Here is a 19965-nt window from a genome sequence, read left to right on the forward strand (position 1 = left end):
ATATATGAGAAGAGGAAGAACAATTTTCACAGACAATTGTGTAGGAACTAGAGCTAGACTGAAAAGTCAAATGCAGGGATGAAAATATACTGATCATACAAAAGAAGGCAGCACTGCAACACAGTGTTTTCTTCCAATTTCGGCCTGTTTATTCTTTTCTAGTATGAAAGTGTAACTTGCATTAGTCAGAATTTTGCTTAAATTATAAACACATCTCTCAGAAACACAGAAGAGATCATTCAAATGCACATTTAAAAAAGATCAATCTATCTCACGATGGAGAGGTCAATCTGGCCAATAGCTACTTTTGCCATAGCTGTGGTAAGTAGAAAACATATATTTCTGGCAATCAAGTTAGCTGAAAAATGCATAAAGTTTAACAGCTGTTTTACAAGGTCAGTTTATAACACAGGTCATAAAATTTCTTAGACTTGGTAGAGCCTAAAGGTACTAATACACTATAAATACAAACTGAGCAACAGGAATAAAAATCATGAGCAAAGATATAATAAATAAAAATAATGAGAAAAAAGAAAATACTTCAGATAGTCTTAACAGTGGTTGGGAGAATTACCTTTAAGAAGGCATGTGACAAATATGTGGGGTTTTTTTTAATTTAAAGACAAAAAACCCACAGAAAAATAAATCATATTAATATGCACAATTGCCAGCATAAGGGCTTCAGTAAAAATTATTAATCACCACTTACTGATCAAAAAGGACAATTCTTCACTCAGGCTTGCCAGCAAGAAGTAATTGTATTATAGTAATATTCATAGACAATGTATGTCTTGGGGAAAGAAAAATAAAATTGGTGTTTTTCTTCTATCAGATGACCTAGGTAATTATAGGTACAGGGGCCTGACATATAGTAACACTGTTGACACTAAACACGATTAGGTAAGAATTAGGAAAGGTTATAATAATAGAGAGATATAATTAATACCAATTATAAATTTGGGTGAGACTTCTTCAAGGCTTAGTAACACCTGTTTTCATTGTCAACATACTACACAGCCTATGAGCTGTATTGAACATCGGAAGAGTTTAATATCACTTCATATTATACATAGGAATAATTTACTGATTAATTATGCATTCAAATTAAAGGGGAGATGACCTGCACATTAGATAAACATAAAGCAGCGTGTCCTGTTGTCCAGTAATATTCTACACTTCCTGTTGTCCACATACAGAAAGGTAAACAGTAAGGACTCACACACATGCTGTACTGGTATTTCTCAGCTGAGGACTGGGTTCTCCTTCAGTCAGTCCAAGTAACAGGTTAATGATTTCACTGTTAGAAATAAAAGATAAAACACAATAGAATGAGTACCTTATTGTTGAAAATTAAGGACTTAATACATATATCATTAAAACCAAAGTTGGTTTCAGCTAACCAGGGAAACAACTCTTCACTGCATGTGTGCCAGATCACTGTCAGACACAGACGGTAGCACTGTTAAGTCTTTTTATAGTTATCATCACCATAATCAAAAATTAACACCACACATAGGGAGGTGTATGCTTTTGTGTAATTAGCTCAGAGTAAAGCTTTCAATTTTCAATATGCTTTCTTATTTTCAGTTAAGGTATGCAGTTGGATGCTGTCCTTTACATAAAAAGAAACAATGAATGGGAAAGCTGGGAACCGACTTGACAGGACTCATTGAAGTCAAGAGGAAATGCTCATTGGTTTCTCATTATCTTTTGACTTAAATATTTTAAAATCTAATTCTTTCAGTATTTTTATACTGAGACCAGTCAATCATAGAATCATAGAATGGTATGGGTTGGAAGGTACCCCAAGGATCATAGAGTTCCAACCCCCCTGCCGCAGACAGGGCCACCAACCTCCAGGCCTGGATCTACACAATGTTGCCCAGGGCCCCATTCAACCTGGCCTTGAACACCTCCAGGGATGGGGCATCCACCACCTCTCTGGGCAGCCTGTTCCAGCACCTCACCACTCTCTCTATAAAAACCTTTCCCCTAATATCTAATCTAAACCTTCCTTCCTTTAGTTTTAATCCATTCCCTCTTGTCCTGCCATTGTCTACCCTTTTAAAAAGTTGATTCCCCTCCTGTTTGTATGTTCCCTGCAGGTACTGGAAGGCTGCAATGAGGTCCCCCTGCAGCCTTCTCTTCTCTAGGCTGAACAACCCCAGCTCCCTCAGCCTCTCTTCATAGGGGAGGTGCTCCAACCCTCTAACCATCTTCGTGGCCCTTCACAGAATCACAGAATCACAAGGTTGGAAGAGACCTTTGAAGATCATAGAGTCCAACTTCTCAATGGATGATCTTTTCTCATACATGCCTTGTCATTAAATTGACATTTATTTGGTGTAGAAATAACAATCATAAACTATTCAATCTTTAACCTGATGACAGTTTCTACAAAGCTCTTTTATATACAGTTACAATTTGAATTTAATCCAGAATTTTAGCTAGCTAGAAAAATATGCTTCCATTAGAGGCATCTCAAGGCTGTACTCAGAGTTTCGTATTTGCTGCCTCTTGTTTTCCAAGATTAATATATATATTTTTTTCAAGAGGAATATAAAATACTGCGTTCATTCTAAGTTACTTGAAACCTTCCTACTTTGAGGATACCTTTCTCCACAACATTCAGTTATATCACATATCTTGAACAGGCATCGCCATGCTCCAACTCCGTAAGGATGTTGAATAATTGCCACACTTCCTCTACAATTATACTTAAGTTAATTTGATCTTTTGGGCAACGCCTGCTTTTCCACTAGAGCAGATAAAGGCAGCAGGACTGAAAACACCAACTGTCTATGAGCAATTCAAGTTTCACGGGGAAGAAATCTTAGTTGCTGGACTACACTGAAAGGGAATTCTACTTTTGCTTCTTTACTTTTGTTGATGTTGTATTAAAAATACCTTTAAAACTTGGAAAAATTATCCAAAATAGCATAGTTTTGGCTAGTATAAACTGAAACAGAGGTTAGATTATAAGAACACAATCTGCTCTGAATAAAGTGTCATTGAATAGCTGCTAAATAAGCTTACAGGGAGTAAAGTGGATAAAATAGGTGTGCAGTAAGCGTGACCTCTATTGCACACTTCTGCAATAGTTATGTTGAGGTGATGCATGAGGAGGTGATCATCTTTCATCACCGCAGCTACAGAAGCAGAAGCCCTTGCTCTAGATGCAACTACTCAGACTACCAGAGTTTTGCTTGTGCAGTCTGTTTTCCCAGGACTGCCCCCATGTATATCCTAGGCAAGCTCTGTAGGGAGGGGCAGGATTTATCAGAGCAGCTAAATATACATCAGGCCAGTGTTAGCTAAATATATACATAAGATTACATTAGGCTAACAAACTCACTGTCATGACCTGAGAAAGTAAAAAACTGCCTGAAACTCTGCATGCTTTTATAACTATCACCCCTATATGATAACTGATACAACACGCCTACAACTTGTGTTAGTAAAGGCAGGAGCATTTCTGCCATACATCCAATTTCAGATAGCAAGTCCAATTCACAACATTGCAATGCCCCAGTTGCCTCAGAGGGGAAGGAGATGAAGAAGCATATACCTGGCAGCGTGCTTTCTGTCAGCCATAATGGTAATACCCTCTCTGATGCACTGGCAGTAGCAACGGGGTGGAATTAAGATCTAAGATCTCACCATTTATCTTTCCCTCTGCTCTGGTCTTGACTTTTACATACACTAGGAAATGGAAAAAACCCAGACTGCTTCAAACTAGAATCCCACAAGGACAAAGACATCCTTCTTTTCACAGGAGTTAACATATTGTGTTAAAATTAGGCTCCCACACAGTTCTAAATCCAACCAGTTAATTTAGGTGAAAACTACCAACTGCCTTGCTCCAACCAGCATAAGTTAACTTGAAAGACAGTTCTGTGTCTAAACTGAGGCCAGAAGTGTGGGTGTACTTGATGTAGACATGAACATTTTAAACTGGGTTGCTCAGGTACTGGTAAGAATGTCTCTATAGCAGCACAAAACAGCAGCTGAAAGCCTACCTAAAATCCCTGACAGATTTCATTGACCATATGGAGTAGCATGCTGCTACTTCTAACAGCTAATTTGACCAAAGCTGACTAGTTTATAGCTACTTCTGATACATCCTCACTCCCATTTTTGGGTGCAAAAATAACCTTAGCTAACTCCTCAGGTCATATCTTTCCCTTTTTACGACAGGAGGGTTCTGTGAACTTTCCAGCTATGAGATACCACCTGTAGTAAGAGGCAACCAGTGGGAAAGTTAAAATCAGGCATTGTATTTAGAACGTTGCAGGTTTGGGGATTTTTACGTAGCTTTGAGACATAAGACATAGGAAACCAGACACATCTGAAGCAAGCATACTACAGGGACTACAAACTGGGTGGGGTTTTTTTTTTTGGCTGGGTTTTTTTTTTCTTTCTCCTAGAAAGGACTTAGAACAGCAACAAGTTTCTCACGGAAAAACGCACTAAGAAAAAAAATTCTCCCCAGAAAAACATATATATGGAGATATAAGAGAAATTCAACCTTATCGAGCATTTACGTCTCGTAGACCCGTTCTGCCAGGAGAGTGCTGTGCCCGAAGCAGCGGAGCCCCGGCGCTGCAGACCTCTCCCGCGGCAGGTGAGTGGCGGCGCGCAGAGCTCCTCCCGGGCAAATGCTCCCCGGGGGGAGGGAAGATTTTGACACCCGCTGCAGTGGGAAATCTGAAATCTCTGCCACTCAGGACGGCACCACACCCCCTGCACTCAAATTACGAGGCGTCTAATTACGTTTTGTCTTGGCTTTCGCCGGCAGGGACGTGGAGCTCGGCTACCAGGAAGCGGCGGCTCCCTCGGCGCGGGGCCGCAATACGGTCCCTTCACGGGCGCAAACCAGCCCCACGGCCGCCCCGCTACCTTTATCGACGCGGCCCCGTCTGCCTCCGCCGGGCGCGCCTCCGCGGCGCCCCCCCCTCCCCCGGCGAGTGTCGCCCCGGCTCCCCGCCCAGCCACCCTCCGCCTCCGCCTCCTCCCAGAGGCCCCCTGCCCCCTCCCCAGCCACAGCTCCGGCCCTCCCGGCAGCAGAGGCGGTCTCTCGCACCCCCAGGTACGGGCCCTGCTAGGCCCGGCGCGGTGGCGGCAGCCCCGCCGGGCGAGGAGGGCGGACGGGACCCCGAGGGCGCCGGGGAGGGATTGGCCAGGCGGCGAGGGGAGGCGGGCGGAGAAGATGGCGCCGCCGCTTGCCGTGGCGCCGATGAGCGGCGTATGCTAAGGCGAGCGGAGCCGATCCGAGCCGGGCTGGCGGCAGTGGCGGGGCGAGGCCGGGAGCTGGCGGTGGGGCCGGGATATGCGGCAGCGGCTGCTTCCTGTGCTGAGGCGGGCTTTGCTGGGCTTAGCGCGCCCCTGGGCCGCCTCGGCCTCCCGGTCTTTACTTCAGTGCCGGCGGTGCAGCTTTCTCGGGTACGGTCTGTGTATGGTGGAGGCCGGGGCGGGTGGGCTGGGGCGGGCCCCCGGGTCCCGGCGCCGTCGGACGGGCAGTGAGATCGGAGATCCGCTCTTGTCCCCCGCTGTTTGTATAAGAGGTGGTGGCGCGGCCGGGGCGGGGGCACCTTGTGCGGGCAGAGGACTGGCAGCCCTGCCCCGAGTGCGCCGGGGCTGTGGCGACCCAGGGGAGCTCGGGCCGCGGCCGCGGAAACGCGGGGCTGGCGGCTAGGCCCTCTGGGGGAAGTGGTGGGGGAACTGAAGGTGACGGGCCCGTGTGTGCCGGGGAGGCCTGCGTCCTGTCCTGCCTGCCGCCTCAGGTACAGGAGAGCTCGGTGTGCGGCGGGGCTGGCATGTCCCTGTGTCTACAGCTGCACCTGTGTTGACTAAGCAGGCTTGGTCATCAGCTGTACTGCTATGGCTGGCTTTAGTTGCCCTGAGGGCTTCCTTTGTTGTTTGACACCCCCCCCCCGCCCCGTTCCCCCGCCTGAAAAAAAAAAACCCAACCCCCAAAACCCCTTGTAATTTTCATGTTGCTTAACTTGTTATGACTTTCTAAGCCATAAATAGTTTAAAAAAATTGTGTAGGATATTTTAAAAGAAACTGCTACAGAGTTACACAAAGTTGATGGGAGCAACGATCTGTCTAGTACTGGAATTGTGTGTGTGTGTGTGTTACCAGCTGCAGTGGAGGAGACAGTAAGTAACCTTGATGGAGGGAGAAGAGTGAGCTGAAGGCATGGCTCATGTTCGGGCCAAATCAGAACTGCGTAACAACAGGCAAACTTGGCCCAGGAAGGGAGCTGGGTGGGGGAAAGAGGCTAAATGGTTTTCAATCTTTCTTTAATGTTGTATCTGATAGCTTAATAGCAAAACAAGTATTTAACAGTGCAAAAGTAAGAGATGTCAAAAGTAGCACCTTTCAGAAAAAAAGTGAGTTATGATGACTCATGCTGTCAATGCTCATGTCTCAAAACTCGGATGCACTGTTACTGTTCATAATTCCTATGTACACTTCAGTATTGTAAAGGTAATCCACAATGTATATTTGGAGCCAGCACTTTTCTGAGACTGTACTTTCTACTACTAGATTACTCTTCTGTAAGCATGCCAGTGGATGCAGTATTTGGATTTAACTTTATGTATGTGAATAGGCCTGTTGTGTTTTCATACTGCCTACAATCATGATTTAATAATCTGTTTAATTTTGAATTAGAATTTACATAAATAATAATAAAACCAAAGCACTTTAGTGCTTTCACGTTGTGATTTTTTTTAAGATGGTGAACATGTAAAAATGAAGAATCTCTTCTTCAGTTGCATGTTCTCAGTTTCTCTTTCTGAATTTTGTTAATATTTTCACCTTTTTATTTTTTATTCTCACATAATTTTAATGTCTAGTAGCAAGATAATTTCTCAGAACTTCTTATCTCCTTTTCATATCATGTACAGCCTTGAAATTATCTGTTCTTGTTGCAAAGTCCCTAGAACAGTTCATATTTGCATGCTGGCATGGTCTCTTTTTGCTCCCTTTCTTATTTATGTCTTCAGTCACTTGTAGGGCAGTGGCTTAATCAAAGTGTCAAGGATATGACTTAATTTGTTCACGAATACAAAAGTAGTTCCTTGCCCTGTTAGGTTTGCATCAGGAAAGAGGGAAGGGACAAAAAATTCATTCTCTCCGGTGTTTCACTGAACTGGAAGGTGTTAGCCTTGTAGCTAGGGGTCATTGCAGGTTACTGTAGAAGTCATTTGCTAAAAATACTGTCAGATCATTTGAGAAATCACATGTTGGGTTGATACTTTTGATATGTTGTATTAACTGCTTTCATTGTGATTGTGATGCATTAATATTTTAGTATGTTAGAAATAAATTTTCTAATTAAAAATGACTGTAGAGGAGTTGATTTAATCCATTTGGTACCTACAGTTTTGTATTTGGGTATGCATCGTCTATCAGTGAGCATCTTTATGTTCTCAGCTTTTAGGTCTGTAAGTTGACAAAATATGCTTATGAGGTAGCACTGTATATATGTAATAAGGCGATTTTTGATGGAGCTTGTTAAGAAGTTGCTCGACTGTAGCTCTCTATTTAGATCTGACCTTCTGCAACTTGTTTTTAGAATGCGTCAGAACTATAGCTTATGTGAACAATTGAACTAGAAACAAATGCTGTAGAGAGTTTACTTATGGCATTAACAGTAGAACTAGAATGGAATTGTCCAAAATAGTAAAAACTGAAACACAGAATAGGTAAACAGCCAGGATTTCCTTTGTTGAAACACGCAACTCACTCTTATAAACTGCTTCTTGTTATAGGTCTGCTGTCAAAGCTATTGTGTTAGATAAGCTTGTAATGTGGGGTTACAGTACTTTTCATGATTCAGAATCCTAAAGTTCTTTCTGTTTTTGTTGCTAGATCAGTTTTTTCTTGCCAGTTCTCTGATCTTTCTATGTATTTCTGGTTGTTATGCAGTATAACTAAGTTTTAGTTTTATCTTGTTTTTTAATTCAGACCTCACAAGTTCTTCTTTTTGAGGGTAGGAGACAGATGGTAGCATAAAGTGTTAAGTGAGTTGGCTTTACAAAGAGTCTCGGCCAATCTGATGTGCTACATGCAGATAAAATGTATGGAATACACATCAAAATACAGTTAGAATAAAGCTCAGAGGTCTCTCCTGTAGCATCCAGTTTAGTCTTCCCTAGCATGTGCAAGGCCATGTGCTAGACACCACTGCAACAAAGGAAGTGCGGCACTGTGGTAGTGTACCAAGCCCAGCAGCTGTAGGTAGGGTGGTGGAGGAAAAATCTCAGGGAGGGAAGAAGAGAGAACGAGAACTACTGCTTTGCATGTCTTCAATACATAAAGCAATTAATTGAATTAATGAGTACATTTTTGAAGGAAATGAGTAAAATACATGACCAGCTGCTTGAAAGTGTAACACAGAAACTAGTCTTATCAGTCTTGTTCTTAAGCACACAATTTGAGATTGATGAGAATAATGATGCAAGCCAAAATGCTATGCCAAATTTGTGAAATTGTTCTCAGATCCTATATCATCCTGTCATGTAAAGATGAAAACCGTGTAATTTTACTTAAATTTAAAAAAGAACCAATTTTTTCAAAAGCAGTTTTAGAATATTCAGCAACCTCATAACAAAGCAAAGAGTGCTATGGAGGGATTAATTTCAATTGTTTCCTGTCTCTGGTGAACCTGGATAAAAGTTGGTTTAGGGCAATTTTTGAAGGAATAGGAAAAGCTAGCTGAAGTGCTTTAGAAATTTTTAAAAACTTGTTTTCCTTTGTTGCTATGTCTGAAGTCAGTTTGCATAAAATCCTGCCTTTTTGTTTGACTTTTTTACCCAGTGTTTTGGAAACTCTGGAATGGACAAGTTAAATAATAGGTTTTAGGGCAGTAAATTAGCCTTATGGTGTCTTTATTGCATATCCCATCCTGTTTGACACCAAACATGGGACTGTTGAAAATATACATTATTTCACTACTCAGGCCAGTTATTTAGCAAGGGCCTGATCTTACATGTGAAGCTATCTGGGCCCTTGTTTTTGCCAAACTCACATGTGGTATTGTCTCATTAATGCTACTGGTAATTCCTGTACCACACCAATGTTTCTACTGTCATGTTGGCAGTGAAACCTGTGGCAGACCATGTTTTACTGCTGTGATCTTCTGGAAATGAGAGCAAGGCAGGTGCCTGCCCTGGCTGCCTTCATTAGGAGGGAATTTTGTGAGTCAGTTATAAACTTGGCAGAAAACTATGGACCGAGGTCCTGAAAATACTTTAATTGTAGTGAGACTTCAGAATGTCTTCAAAATGAACTGCTTATCAAAACCTTATAAATATTCATAATCTTCAAACTTCCCTGGTTTGGCATCATTAGTTGTTCCTAATAACTTGGTAGGACTGATTAAATCATTGTGGGTCTTTGTAGTTGGAGCTTTTGTGTCTGAAGTAATACGTTGAATTCCTGATGAGTTTAAAAGCGATAAAACGTGCTAACATATTGTGCAGTTTATCTACTTATGCACTCTGTCTGCCTGTGTATGCAATCAGATTTATTTAGATCAGCATCAGGAATGTGTTGGAATCTTATGTGTTCTTCATGACAAGAAAATTCACAGAAGATTGATGCTTTATGGATGTTGAATAATGTGAACTGTTTTTATCTCTAAATGCGTAAAAGACGAATTGCTAGGTGCATTGATGATGAACCTGTAACCTGAAAGACTTAGGGATAGTCTCCTGAAGTATCCTTTATGGGAATGGTCACCTGAGCTGATTTAATTTGGGGTTTGGATTTTTTTTTAGATTACTCTTTCTCTGCACCATTCTTTAAATTACAGAACTTAGTAAAAGCATTTGTCTGATTTTAGAACAAAAGGCTGTATTGCCTATTGTTTAGTCTGAAGAATAATTTTAAATTATAAGTGAATTGAGGAGTTAAGGGAAGAGGTAGATTGTTGGTTGACTTGCTGGTAGTGTCACTGTTACATATACAAGGATGTCACAATGTCATAGAATTCTACTGCTGTCTTGATTAGAGTAGAGGTACGTGCAAGAGACAGAGAAGTGGAGACCTGTGGAAGAATGGAGAATTATTTTATTGCTGCAAAACCACAATCTTGCAAGTGAAGAAGTTCATGAGCTCTTACAGAGTCCTCAATTCCATGCTGTCATCCCTGTAACAGAGGTGGGAAAAGCTGCCTGGTAGTTTTGCAGCATCAGGCTTCTTGCTGACTCCAGGCATTGATAGCTGAAGAAATCTTCATATGGGTTACTAAGAACTGTAAAACAAGGTGGATTAGTAAATTATACAAAGAAAATGTTACCAGTGCTAGCTCCTGTACAGGACAGAGCAGGGAGAGGTTCTGGCTCAGCAAAGGTTTCACTTCACTCTGGTAGGCAATTAAGTTTGGACTAATAAAAACCCAAACAAGCCAAACCCCAACGAACTAAACAGAAATGGATATAGATAAAATACAGAACTTGCAACAGGTGCAAAATGTGAGATTGAACATTGTTGTTTTCTTCATTACATAGTTTCAGAGACATTGAACTTGAACAACTATTTTATTTCAGTCAGCATAACATAACAAGTATGTGAGTTGAAAAGAAGGAGCAATTCAGATGCTAGTGTAGACAAGTGTAATCTTTAATTATGTTGCAGCACAAACAGATGTGTCCATAGAAATAATTTGAATTCAGTTGCATAAAGGTTTCAAGTAAACCCAAAATTTTAAGGCCACTGATGTAAAATGAAAGGAGGCATCAAAATCTGATGAGCTGGGAACTGTTTGTTGCCATTCGTCTGGTTATTTCAAGCTGGTTAGTGTTTATAGCCCTTAATCTGGCAGAGACCTATGTAGCAGCATTTGACTTAAGTATGTGCAGCCTGTCATTGCCAGAAAAAAAAAAAATCTTGAAAATCAGTTTGGAATTTGTGCTTTGGGGGTCATTTTTATTAGCTAGTTACATTATTGCATTGAAGCAACCCTCAGGACTTTCTGTTAATTGCTTTTCAAATATGGTCCTTTAATTGTTCAAACATTAAACTTAGATTTGACTACACTGGTTAATTTTTAATTAAAGTAAGTTTACTAAAATAACTTTGAAAGATTAAAATAGGCAGAATCATGTATCGCTTAAATCCACTCTGTAATGCTGTGTTTGCAGGTGGAACCTGGCATCCCCAGAGAGCTGTGCTGGTTCCAGGGGACTGCCTGCCTGGAAAAAGGGGCCTCAAAGAGTAGGATATAATTTTACTTAAATGTGCTATCATTTAAAATTCAGTATCTCTTTTAACTGATACTTTTCTTGTCCAGGTGAAGTAATTCTTACAAGGAAGAAGAATGTTTAGTATTTCCTAGTCATTCAGTGGGGGCACTGCTCTCAGTTCAAACATCCTCATTCTTTTCTCATTGTTGTTCTAACTCTGTCATCTTGCCAGTGGTACCTTTTGATGCAGTGGAAGAATTTCCAGTGTCACAGTAATGCTTTGTCATTGTTCATACTGCCTTTGCTCTTTTGGATCTTCCTCTGTTGCTTCCATTTTATGGAAGTAGTATTACAGTATTTCTTGTAATGACTTTTTTTTAGGGTATTGATTCTGCAGTAAACATAGAATCTAGTTTGTGGATGGATTTTTTTGCTACTGACCGCTGGCATTCAACACTTACTATAATGACAGCATAACAAATAGATGGTAGCACATGTGCTTCAGGACAGCGTCTGAGCACAGCTTTAGCAGTTAAGCTATTTCTCAAAAAAAGTACAAGAAATAGAGAATTCTTCCTATTTCCAGTATTTTTTCCCTCTATGATCAAAAGCAGTCCTTTTGTCAGAAAGTGGTTTGTAGTGTTTTAGGATTTTTGTGTGAAAGAATGGAACATGGTGTCATAAAGCAATTACACTTGGAGAACTTGAAAAGTTGCACAGAGAAGCAGTCATGAGGGGATGTTTAATGTTGTGACTTACAGATCTTTAGTGAATTTTTCTTCTCTAGTTACTGTGTTGTAACTTAGCACCACGAGGAACAGTACTGAAGCAGGAAGGTATTGATTTTGTTTTGAGGCAGTGCCTTCCAGGAGTATTGCATAGTTGATCTGCTCTTGCTTTTATGAGTCCTCTAGTTTGCAAGGAAATAATTTTGGGTTAATCATGCAAACCCATTTGAAGTTGAAGAAAATGTTGTGTTCATAGTGCCCATTGAAATAGTAATGAAGATAGAGATACAAGTTTAAGTCTTTGGTTTGAAGGCTTAATTACGCATTTCGATCTTTTGAGAATTGTAGGTTTTTCCTGTACTGAAATTTGACTACAAAGTTTAAGGTTGCCTGTGAAGGAGACCTCATAGGTAAGTAGGGAATGATGGAAAAAATGAAGTGGAGGTGGACAGCTTCACAAGACATCAATTGAAATCTTGTAAGATTTCACAGAAGCTGCAAAATTTGATGAATTGCATTGGAAAGATGAGTCATGTGAAGAAACAGTAGTTCTGTGACTTAATGATGTGGTGTAGAAATAACAAGGAGATATCAGATGACAAGGAAATTGTATAACAAAAAAACCACAAGAAGTTTATAGTATATAAGCATCTTATGATAAGCAGCTGGTATCTTAATGAAATTGAATATTTTAGCTGAAAAGCAAGTGATAGGTGTTTCTTAGGAGAGGTAAAATCAGGGCATTTAGAGGCCTCCTTGTTCTCCCACATACTTATATTTGTCAATCCAATAGAATTGAAGTAAAGTTACGAACAATTTAGTTAACTGTTTTTCATCTATGAAAAGTACTATCTGTGCTCCCTTAATAAATTTTACACGGTATCTTTAGTAAAGTATTTCTACTTAGGACTCTGAACTTTGAACAAGGAGGCATTTTGAAATCATAAATATGGGTTATATGAGTGTTGTTGATGCAGCGAAACTTAAGATGTTGCCTTACTTGGAGTAATCTTTGCTTTCAATGGCATCTGCATTTTTTCAGAGGAAGGAAGCCCAGGGCTATTCTATGCAGAATTAGCCTGAGCGCAGGGTTAAACTGGCAGGTGACAGATTTAAATGGGAGTGTAGACATTGAAATATAAATTCACCATTTCAGTTACTGTTTAATGATTAAGTTTGACTGCATTTTTTATAAAGTAATTCATAGTGTAAGAACCATGTTTTAATGGTGGAAGTATTTCCTTATAAAATGCATTGAGCCACACATTTTAAAAAGTTACTTCATGTTGTTTATGGCTTTTGCTTAGAGACACTCAGATTTTGGTTATTCATTGGTACTTCTGTTTTTTCTTTGGATTATAATTCTAATTTGTAATTATGCTTTCTTTCATATAATGGCATATTATAACTCTATTTAAAAGTTCCAATATAATAGTTTTACTTTTTCTAAATTATTGAAAGATCTAAAACTTCACTGCTTTTTTTACGATGTCTTCAGTTTGCATATGTATGTCCTTCCTCAAGCATAAGTCCAGTCTTACATACAGTTTTGCTCTGCTACAGGTAAAATCTTAACTTTCTGTTCGTGAAACACTTTTTTTCACTGATTCTGATAGAAATGTTCATAAACTTCCTGTCCTTAAAATGCTCTTAATAATGAGCTTTTGATCAGCCTCATTGTAACACGTGACTGTCTATTTGCTGACTTCAAGTTGACTCTTGCTGTTGTCCCATAGAATCACAGAATGACATGAAGAAACGGGAAGGGGATAATCCAGGGGGACAGTAGCTTGCAGAACTGGCTCCTGTTTTGAGAATTACACAGCATTTTAGGAAGGAGGTTTTATTAGCTGACTTGCTTTTTTAATTTTTAATTTTAAACTTTAAATAAAATATGTAATTAGGTTTTCTTTTCTCAAGATGTTTGTTGTGTATCAGGTAATGTGGAGTATGCAGTCAATTTGCTAGCTAGAGTTTGTTAAAATGTCATGGCTGAAGACGTAAAACATCAAGTATATTGATTACTGTGCAGTCTTCATTTTCCATGTTGTATATGATCTTAATGCTTGTCTGTAGTCTTAAACTTTGATGAAAGTTCCTTGAGCTGTACAACTTGAAAATGGAAAAGTAAATACTGTGAAACTCCTCTTATCTATATGAAACTGACAGAACGATACAAAGTTTCTCATGCCTCTATGTATATGATGTGGTGGGGAGTTAGACTCAGAACTGGGTTTCTTTGTAAGTGAAATATGACTAATGAAGCTCATGTAGTCTGTTACTTGGCAAGATGGCAAGCAGCATTTCACCACAGAGAAGAGGTTGAATTTGGTATTCTGTATTTATATGAACAGGCCCTCTTCTAAACCCCTTTCTGTAGAACCAGGTTAGAATTCAGTGGCTGTTTCATACAGGAATACACCGCATGATTAGCTCAAAGCATAGCTCTCTGATTTCCTGATTTTGGGGTTTGCTGCTCTTTTTGTGTGTTGCTTCTTTGGATTTTTTTGTGTATGTGTTCCTTTGTTTGTTTGTTTTGTTATTAACATGCAGCCAGGTGCTTCCCCATATACCCAATTCTGAATGCCTCACCTTTTCACTTGGCATTTAAAAAAACAGAGTAACGAGAGTCTCTAATTTCAGAATCGTGCTTATTATCATTTCAAAACTGCCATTGAAGCAGCATGTCTTTTAGCATGTCTGGTAAACTAATAGTAGAAGTTTAAACATGTGAGACCCTCTGTTCCTGTTTATCATGGCAGTTCTGTAGTGTGTTTATATTTTTATGGCCCTGTTGTAAATGTCACCCTTTCTTGCTTGAGTGTACAAATAGAGTGGTTTATTAATAAAATTTTGTTTATCTCACAATTGCAAAGTTACAACTTTCACAATATAACCACTAATTCAGACACATGAAATATTTTCCCAAAGCCTGAAAGTGTATTGGAGAGAGCAATGTATGCTTCATTTCATTTTTATCCTAATTCAATAAGGGGATGATCTTTCTTTACTAAGTTATTTTTTACATTACTGTTATTATGAAACTTGAAACATTCAATGGTGCATCTACAATTTTATCATGTGGCTTGGTCTTCAGGTTTGGTTTTGGGCTGTATTTTTAGTATGTGGGTGTTTGTGGTATTAACAGCAATATCTTTCAGGATCTGAACGATGCTTTTGGGCCAGTACTGAGTCTTGCACAGAACTAAATTTCTTCCTGCCAGTATCGCTCAGTATTGTGTAACATGATATTAAAATATTATCAGGGCTTAAGTAAAAATAGTGAAATTTCTTGTTTTTTTAAGGTTTCAGAGAGAGACAAACAACAAAATGAATAATCCAGCTATCAAGAGAATAACAAATGAAATTATCAAATCACCTGAGGATAAACGAGAATATCGTGGACTGGAATTGGCAAATGGAATTAAAGCTCTTCTCATTAGTGACCCCACCACAGATAAGTCTTCAGCAGCACTTGATGTACACATAGGTATTTATCGCATGTTGTGTTCATTATGTCATTAATCAAAGTGCTCTAAGTTTTATTATCTTAATTGCAAATAAACTGAGAGGAGTGGTGTCCGTTTGGCAACCTTATATTTTATTGTAATTTAGAGTTTGTTTAAATCTTTGAAAATTATTAGAGCTAATTAAATTCTCTTATTCTGTGTTTACTCAAGTATAGCTTAGTCAGTAGAAAGACATAACCATTAAGTTTTGTGTTATGAAAGGTCTTTTGTAAGCAGAAAAGGGGTGGGTATGACTGCAATTATTTAAGACTGCTCCATCTGTCATGTCAGACTTTTTTTTTTTTTTTTTTTTCCTATGTTAGGTTGTTGATGTGTAGAGGTGAGAAAATGTCGTAGTGCTGGAGGAGTTAGAGAGGCACTCCCTAACTCCAGTGATGCTTAAGTGTGCAAACAAATACTCGAAATAGAAGGGGAAGGCAGTTGCTTTGAGTCTTTGGAATAATGGAAACCTGTTCTGAGGTCTTTCTCAAGCTTGTGTAGTTTCTCAGTTGCTTTTAAAGAGTGATGCTGATTCAATTAAATGGATTCTGGCTTTTTGAGCCTTCAGTTCACAAACACATTACCTATGCATCCTTCCTCCATGTTTGCAGTTGGGAGCTCTTGCTGCTGTTGTTGTTAGGATGAAAGTAGTAGAGTAACTTTGAAAAATTCTGGCCTTTTTATTATGCACATGGCTGTCACAAATCATTACCTAGTTCAGAGGATCCCAAATGCAGTTTTATTAGGTACTATGACAGTAATAGGCAACTGCAGCATTGGGTTCCTGCACATGTACTGGAGGAGTTGCCTTTATCTCTCCCATTGCACATGGTTGCACACTCCAAAACAGGGCTGCCAGACTCACACTTCCACATTTCTGGCTTCCATTCTTGTGCGTCATGATTGCCTTTTAATCTGGCTGCTTTCACACCTACTAGCTGGTCATCAGTAGCTGCTTGTGTTCAGACAATTACAGGTTATCATTTGTCCTATAAACCGCAGGATAAATACCTCCTTAATTGTGGTTGGCAATTGCCACCTTCTGACACAGTGCAGTTATTAAAGTTAAGGTATAGAAGTCAGAACATTGTGATCTGCCAGGTCTCTACAGATCATGAGTCATGGACTTCAATTGAAAAATTGCCTCTATAAGGCAATGTAGTCTGATCTGGAGAGGCAATTTTGAGAGACTAGTTGGTTCAGTTACTTATACTATTTTTTTTAAAAGTTTAATTTAGTTGACTCTAGCTAGGCAAGTGTCTGCTTACATAGAATTGCCTGAGGCACATACTGTAGTATAAAGCACTTCAAAAGACTTTATGTTTTAGTATTAATTTTTCTGAGTGCTTACATGAAATTTTTCTTCCTGCAGGATCCTTGTCGGATCCCCCCAACATTGCTGGACTTAGTCATTTTTGTGAGCATATGCTGTTCCTGGGAACCAAGAAATATCCAAAAGAGAATGAGTATAGCCAATTTCTTAGTGAGCATGCTGGGAGCTCAAATGCTTTCACAAGTGGGGAACATACCAACTATTACTTTGATGTGTCACATGAACATTTAGAAGGTGCACTGGACAGGTAAACACCTTTTTTCGTCATTTCATTGTATTTCATTGATAGCAAAAGAAGCATGATGTCTAGAGATATATTAGCATGCCTTTAGTAAAAGGAACTCACTGAAATATCTGTCCTGTGAGAAGAGTGTGGGAGGGGATAGAAATAAAAAGGTGTGGTCAGTGAGGTGAAGAGTGGATTTTCCCTTTGGATTTTCCCTGGATGTCTGACAAAACTGATTTGCGAGATTAAGAACCTCCTGCAGCCAAGCTTCAGAAGGGTATATATTTTCAGTATATGATGCAAGGTTTTTGATCTTTTTAGTACTTTTGTGATATGTTGTTGCCTGCATGTATAGATAAAGAAATTGAGAAATATAGTGAATCAGTGTCAAAACTGTTACAAGACTTTAAAAGTTCTGAATCAAACCAGTAATATATTCAGCTGTTTTCTGGAGGTACCAAATGTATGAGGCTTTTGACTTCAATTAAGTTTTTTCTGTTTAGATTTGCCCAGTTTTTCCTGTGCCCTTTGTTTGATGAAAGTTGCAAAGACAGGGAAGTGAATGCTGTTGATTCTGAGCATGAGAAGAATCTGATGAATGATGCCTGGAGGCTGTTTCAACTGGAGAAAGCTACTGGAAACCCCCATCATCCCTTCAGTAAATTTGGAACAGGTTCGTCAGAATACACCCTGAGTAACATACTTAGTATTATTGTTAATGTAATAATTATAAAGGCAACAATTTACCTTTCCCTTTCCCTTTCCCTTTCCCTTTCCCTTTCCCTTTCCCTTTCCCTTTCCCTTTCCCTTTCCCTTTCCCTTTCCCTTTCCCTTTCCCTTTCCCTTTCCCTTTCCCTTTCCCTTTCCCTTTCCCTCCATGTTGTTTGTGGTACTTGTCATGATTTAACCCAGCAGGCAGCTGAAACAACCACACAGCTGTTTGCTTACTCCCCCAAGTGGGATGAGGGAGACAATTAAAAAAAAGGAGAAAAACAGTTTAATAAGACATAAAAGGAAGGTGATGATGATGATGATCGCATTCTGTGACAAGGTGACCTGCTTAATGGATGAGGAGAAGACTGTGGATGTGGTCTACCTGGACTTCAGTAAAGTTTTTGACACGGTTTCTCACAGCATTCTGACTGAGAAACTGGCTGCCACTGGCCTTGACAGGTGGACCCTCAGCTGGGTTAAAAACTGGCTGGATGGACGGGCCCAAAGGGTGGTGGTGAATGGAACCAAATCCAGCTGGAGGCCGGTCACGAGTGGCGTCCCCCAGGGCTCAGTCCTGGGTCCAGTTTTGTTCAACATCTTTATCAATGACCTCGATGAAGGGATTGAATGCTCCCTCAGTAAGTTTGCAGATGACACTAAGCTGGGAGGAAGTGTTGATCTGCCTGAGGGTAGGGAGGCTCTTCAGAGGGACCTGAACAGACTGGACCAATGGGCTGAGACCAATGGGCTGAAGTTTAACAAGGCCAAGTGTAGAGTGCTGCACATGGGACATAACAACCACATGCAACACTACAGACTTGGGGGAGGTTGGCTGGAGAGCTGTCAGGAAGAGAAGGATCTGGGAGTGTTGATTGACTGCAGGCTGAATGAGAGCCAGCAGTGTGCCCAGGCAGCCAGGAAAGCCAGTGGCATCCTGGCTTGTATCAAAAACAGTGTGGCCAGTAGATCTAGGGAGGTGATTGTGCCACTGTACTGGGCACTGGTGAGGCCACACCTTGAGTACTGTGTGCAGTTCTGGGATCCTCACCGTAAGAAGGACATTGAGGTCCTTGAGCCAAGTCCAGAGAAGGGCAACCAGGCTGGTGAAGGGGCTGGAGGGAAAATTATATGAGGAGCAGCTGAGGGAGCTGGGGATGTTTTGTCTGGAGAAGAGGAGGCTGAGGGGAGACCTTATCACCTACAACTACCTGAAAGGAGGTTGTAGAGAGGTGGGTGATGGTCTCTTCAGCCAGATGACAGGAGATAGGACAAGGGGAAATGGCACAAAGCTGCACCAGGGCAGATTCAGATTAGATGTTAGGAAAAAACATTTTACTGAAAGAGTTGTCGGGGCCTGGAACAGGCTGCCCAGGGAAGTGATTGAGTCACCTTCCCTGTATGTGTTTAAAGAAAGGGTAGATGAGGTACTTAGGGATATGGTTTAGCATAGGACAGGAATGGTTGGACTTGATGATCTTAAAAGGTCTCTTCCAACCTTGTGATTCTGTGGAAGAATATACAAAACAGGTGATGCACAGCACAGTTGCTTACCAGCCACTGATCAGTGCTCAGCTAGTTCCCAAGCCATATATATAATGCATACCTCTTTGGCCACTTTGAGTTAGTTGTCTGGGCTGCATCCACTCCCAGCTTCTTGTGTGTACCTTCTGTGGAAGGCTAATGCCTCCTCACCGGCAAGGCCTAGGAAACTGAAAAGTCCTTGACTTACTGTAAACATTGCTTAGCAACAACTAAAACATTTAGCAACAATCGAAACATTAGTGTGTTAACAACCTTATTTTCATAGTAAATCCAAAACACAGCACTATATCAGCTACTAGGAAGAAAATTAACTCTATCCCAGCCAAAACCAGGACAGTCCTTATCACATTTTCCATATCGTAGACCAAACAGAGCTAGACAAAAACCAGATTGATCCAAGACTTGCAGGACAGTAAAGAAACATCCTTTAGGATTCTGATAATTACTGCAGTGAATGCCATTTTCTAGTTACTGGATTTGTCATAGTTTGGTACAGCTAAGGCTTTGTGCATAACAACAAAGTAAATGAACTGTGTTTAAATTGTTGTTAGCCACGTGCTCTTTTTGCTAACTAGTATTACATAAGGACTAGTTGATAGTGACTAGGTTGAATCAGAAAGATCAATAAAATACTGTGAAAATTACTGAATAAGACTATAAAACCAAAATCTTAACCATAAACCACAACAGTAGTAGATGAATAGATAGAATGGT

At 40.2% G+C, this 19965-nt stretch overlaps 1 protein-coding gene across 2 annotated transcripts in view; it reads left to right on the forward strand.

The window, feature by feature from the left end:
* The first annotated feature begins 5336 nt into the window (after positions 1-5336).
* IDE (insulin degrading enzyme) overlaps positions 5337-19965 on the forward strand; it is a 62648-nt gene continuing 48019 nt past the window's right edge. For both annotated transcript variants that reach the window (XM_084264919.1, XM_084264920.1), the window contains exons 1-4: positions 5337-5442; positions 15233-15417; positions 16809-17016; positions 17499-17668. In XM_084264919.1, coding sequence (XP_084121045.1) covers positions 15258-15417; positions 16809-17016; positions 17499-17668 — 538 coding nt within the window. In that variant the 5' untranslated portion in view covers positions 5337-5442; positions 15233-15257. The remainder of the gene's footprint in view (positions 5443-15232; positions 15418-16808; positions 17017-17498; positions 17669-19965) is intronic.

This window comes from Gallinula chloropus (genome assembly GCF_964237585.1).
Source record: "Gallinula chloropus genome assembly, chromosome: 5".
NCBI lineage: Eukaryota > Metazoa > Chordata > Aves > Gruiformes > Rallidae > Gallinula > Gallinula chloropus.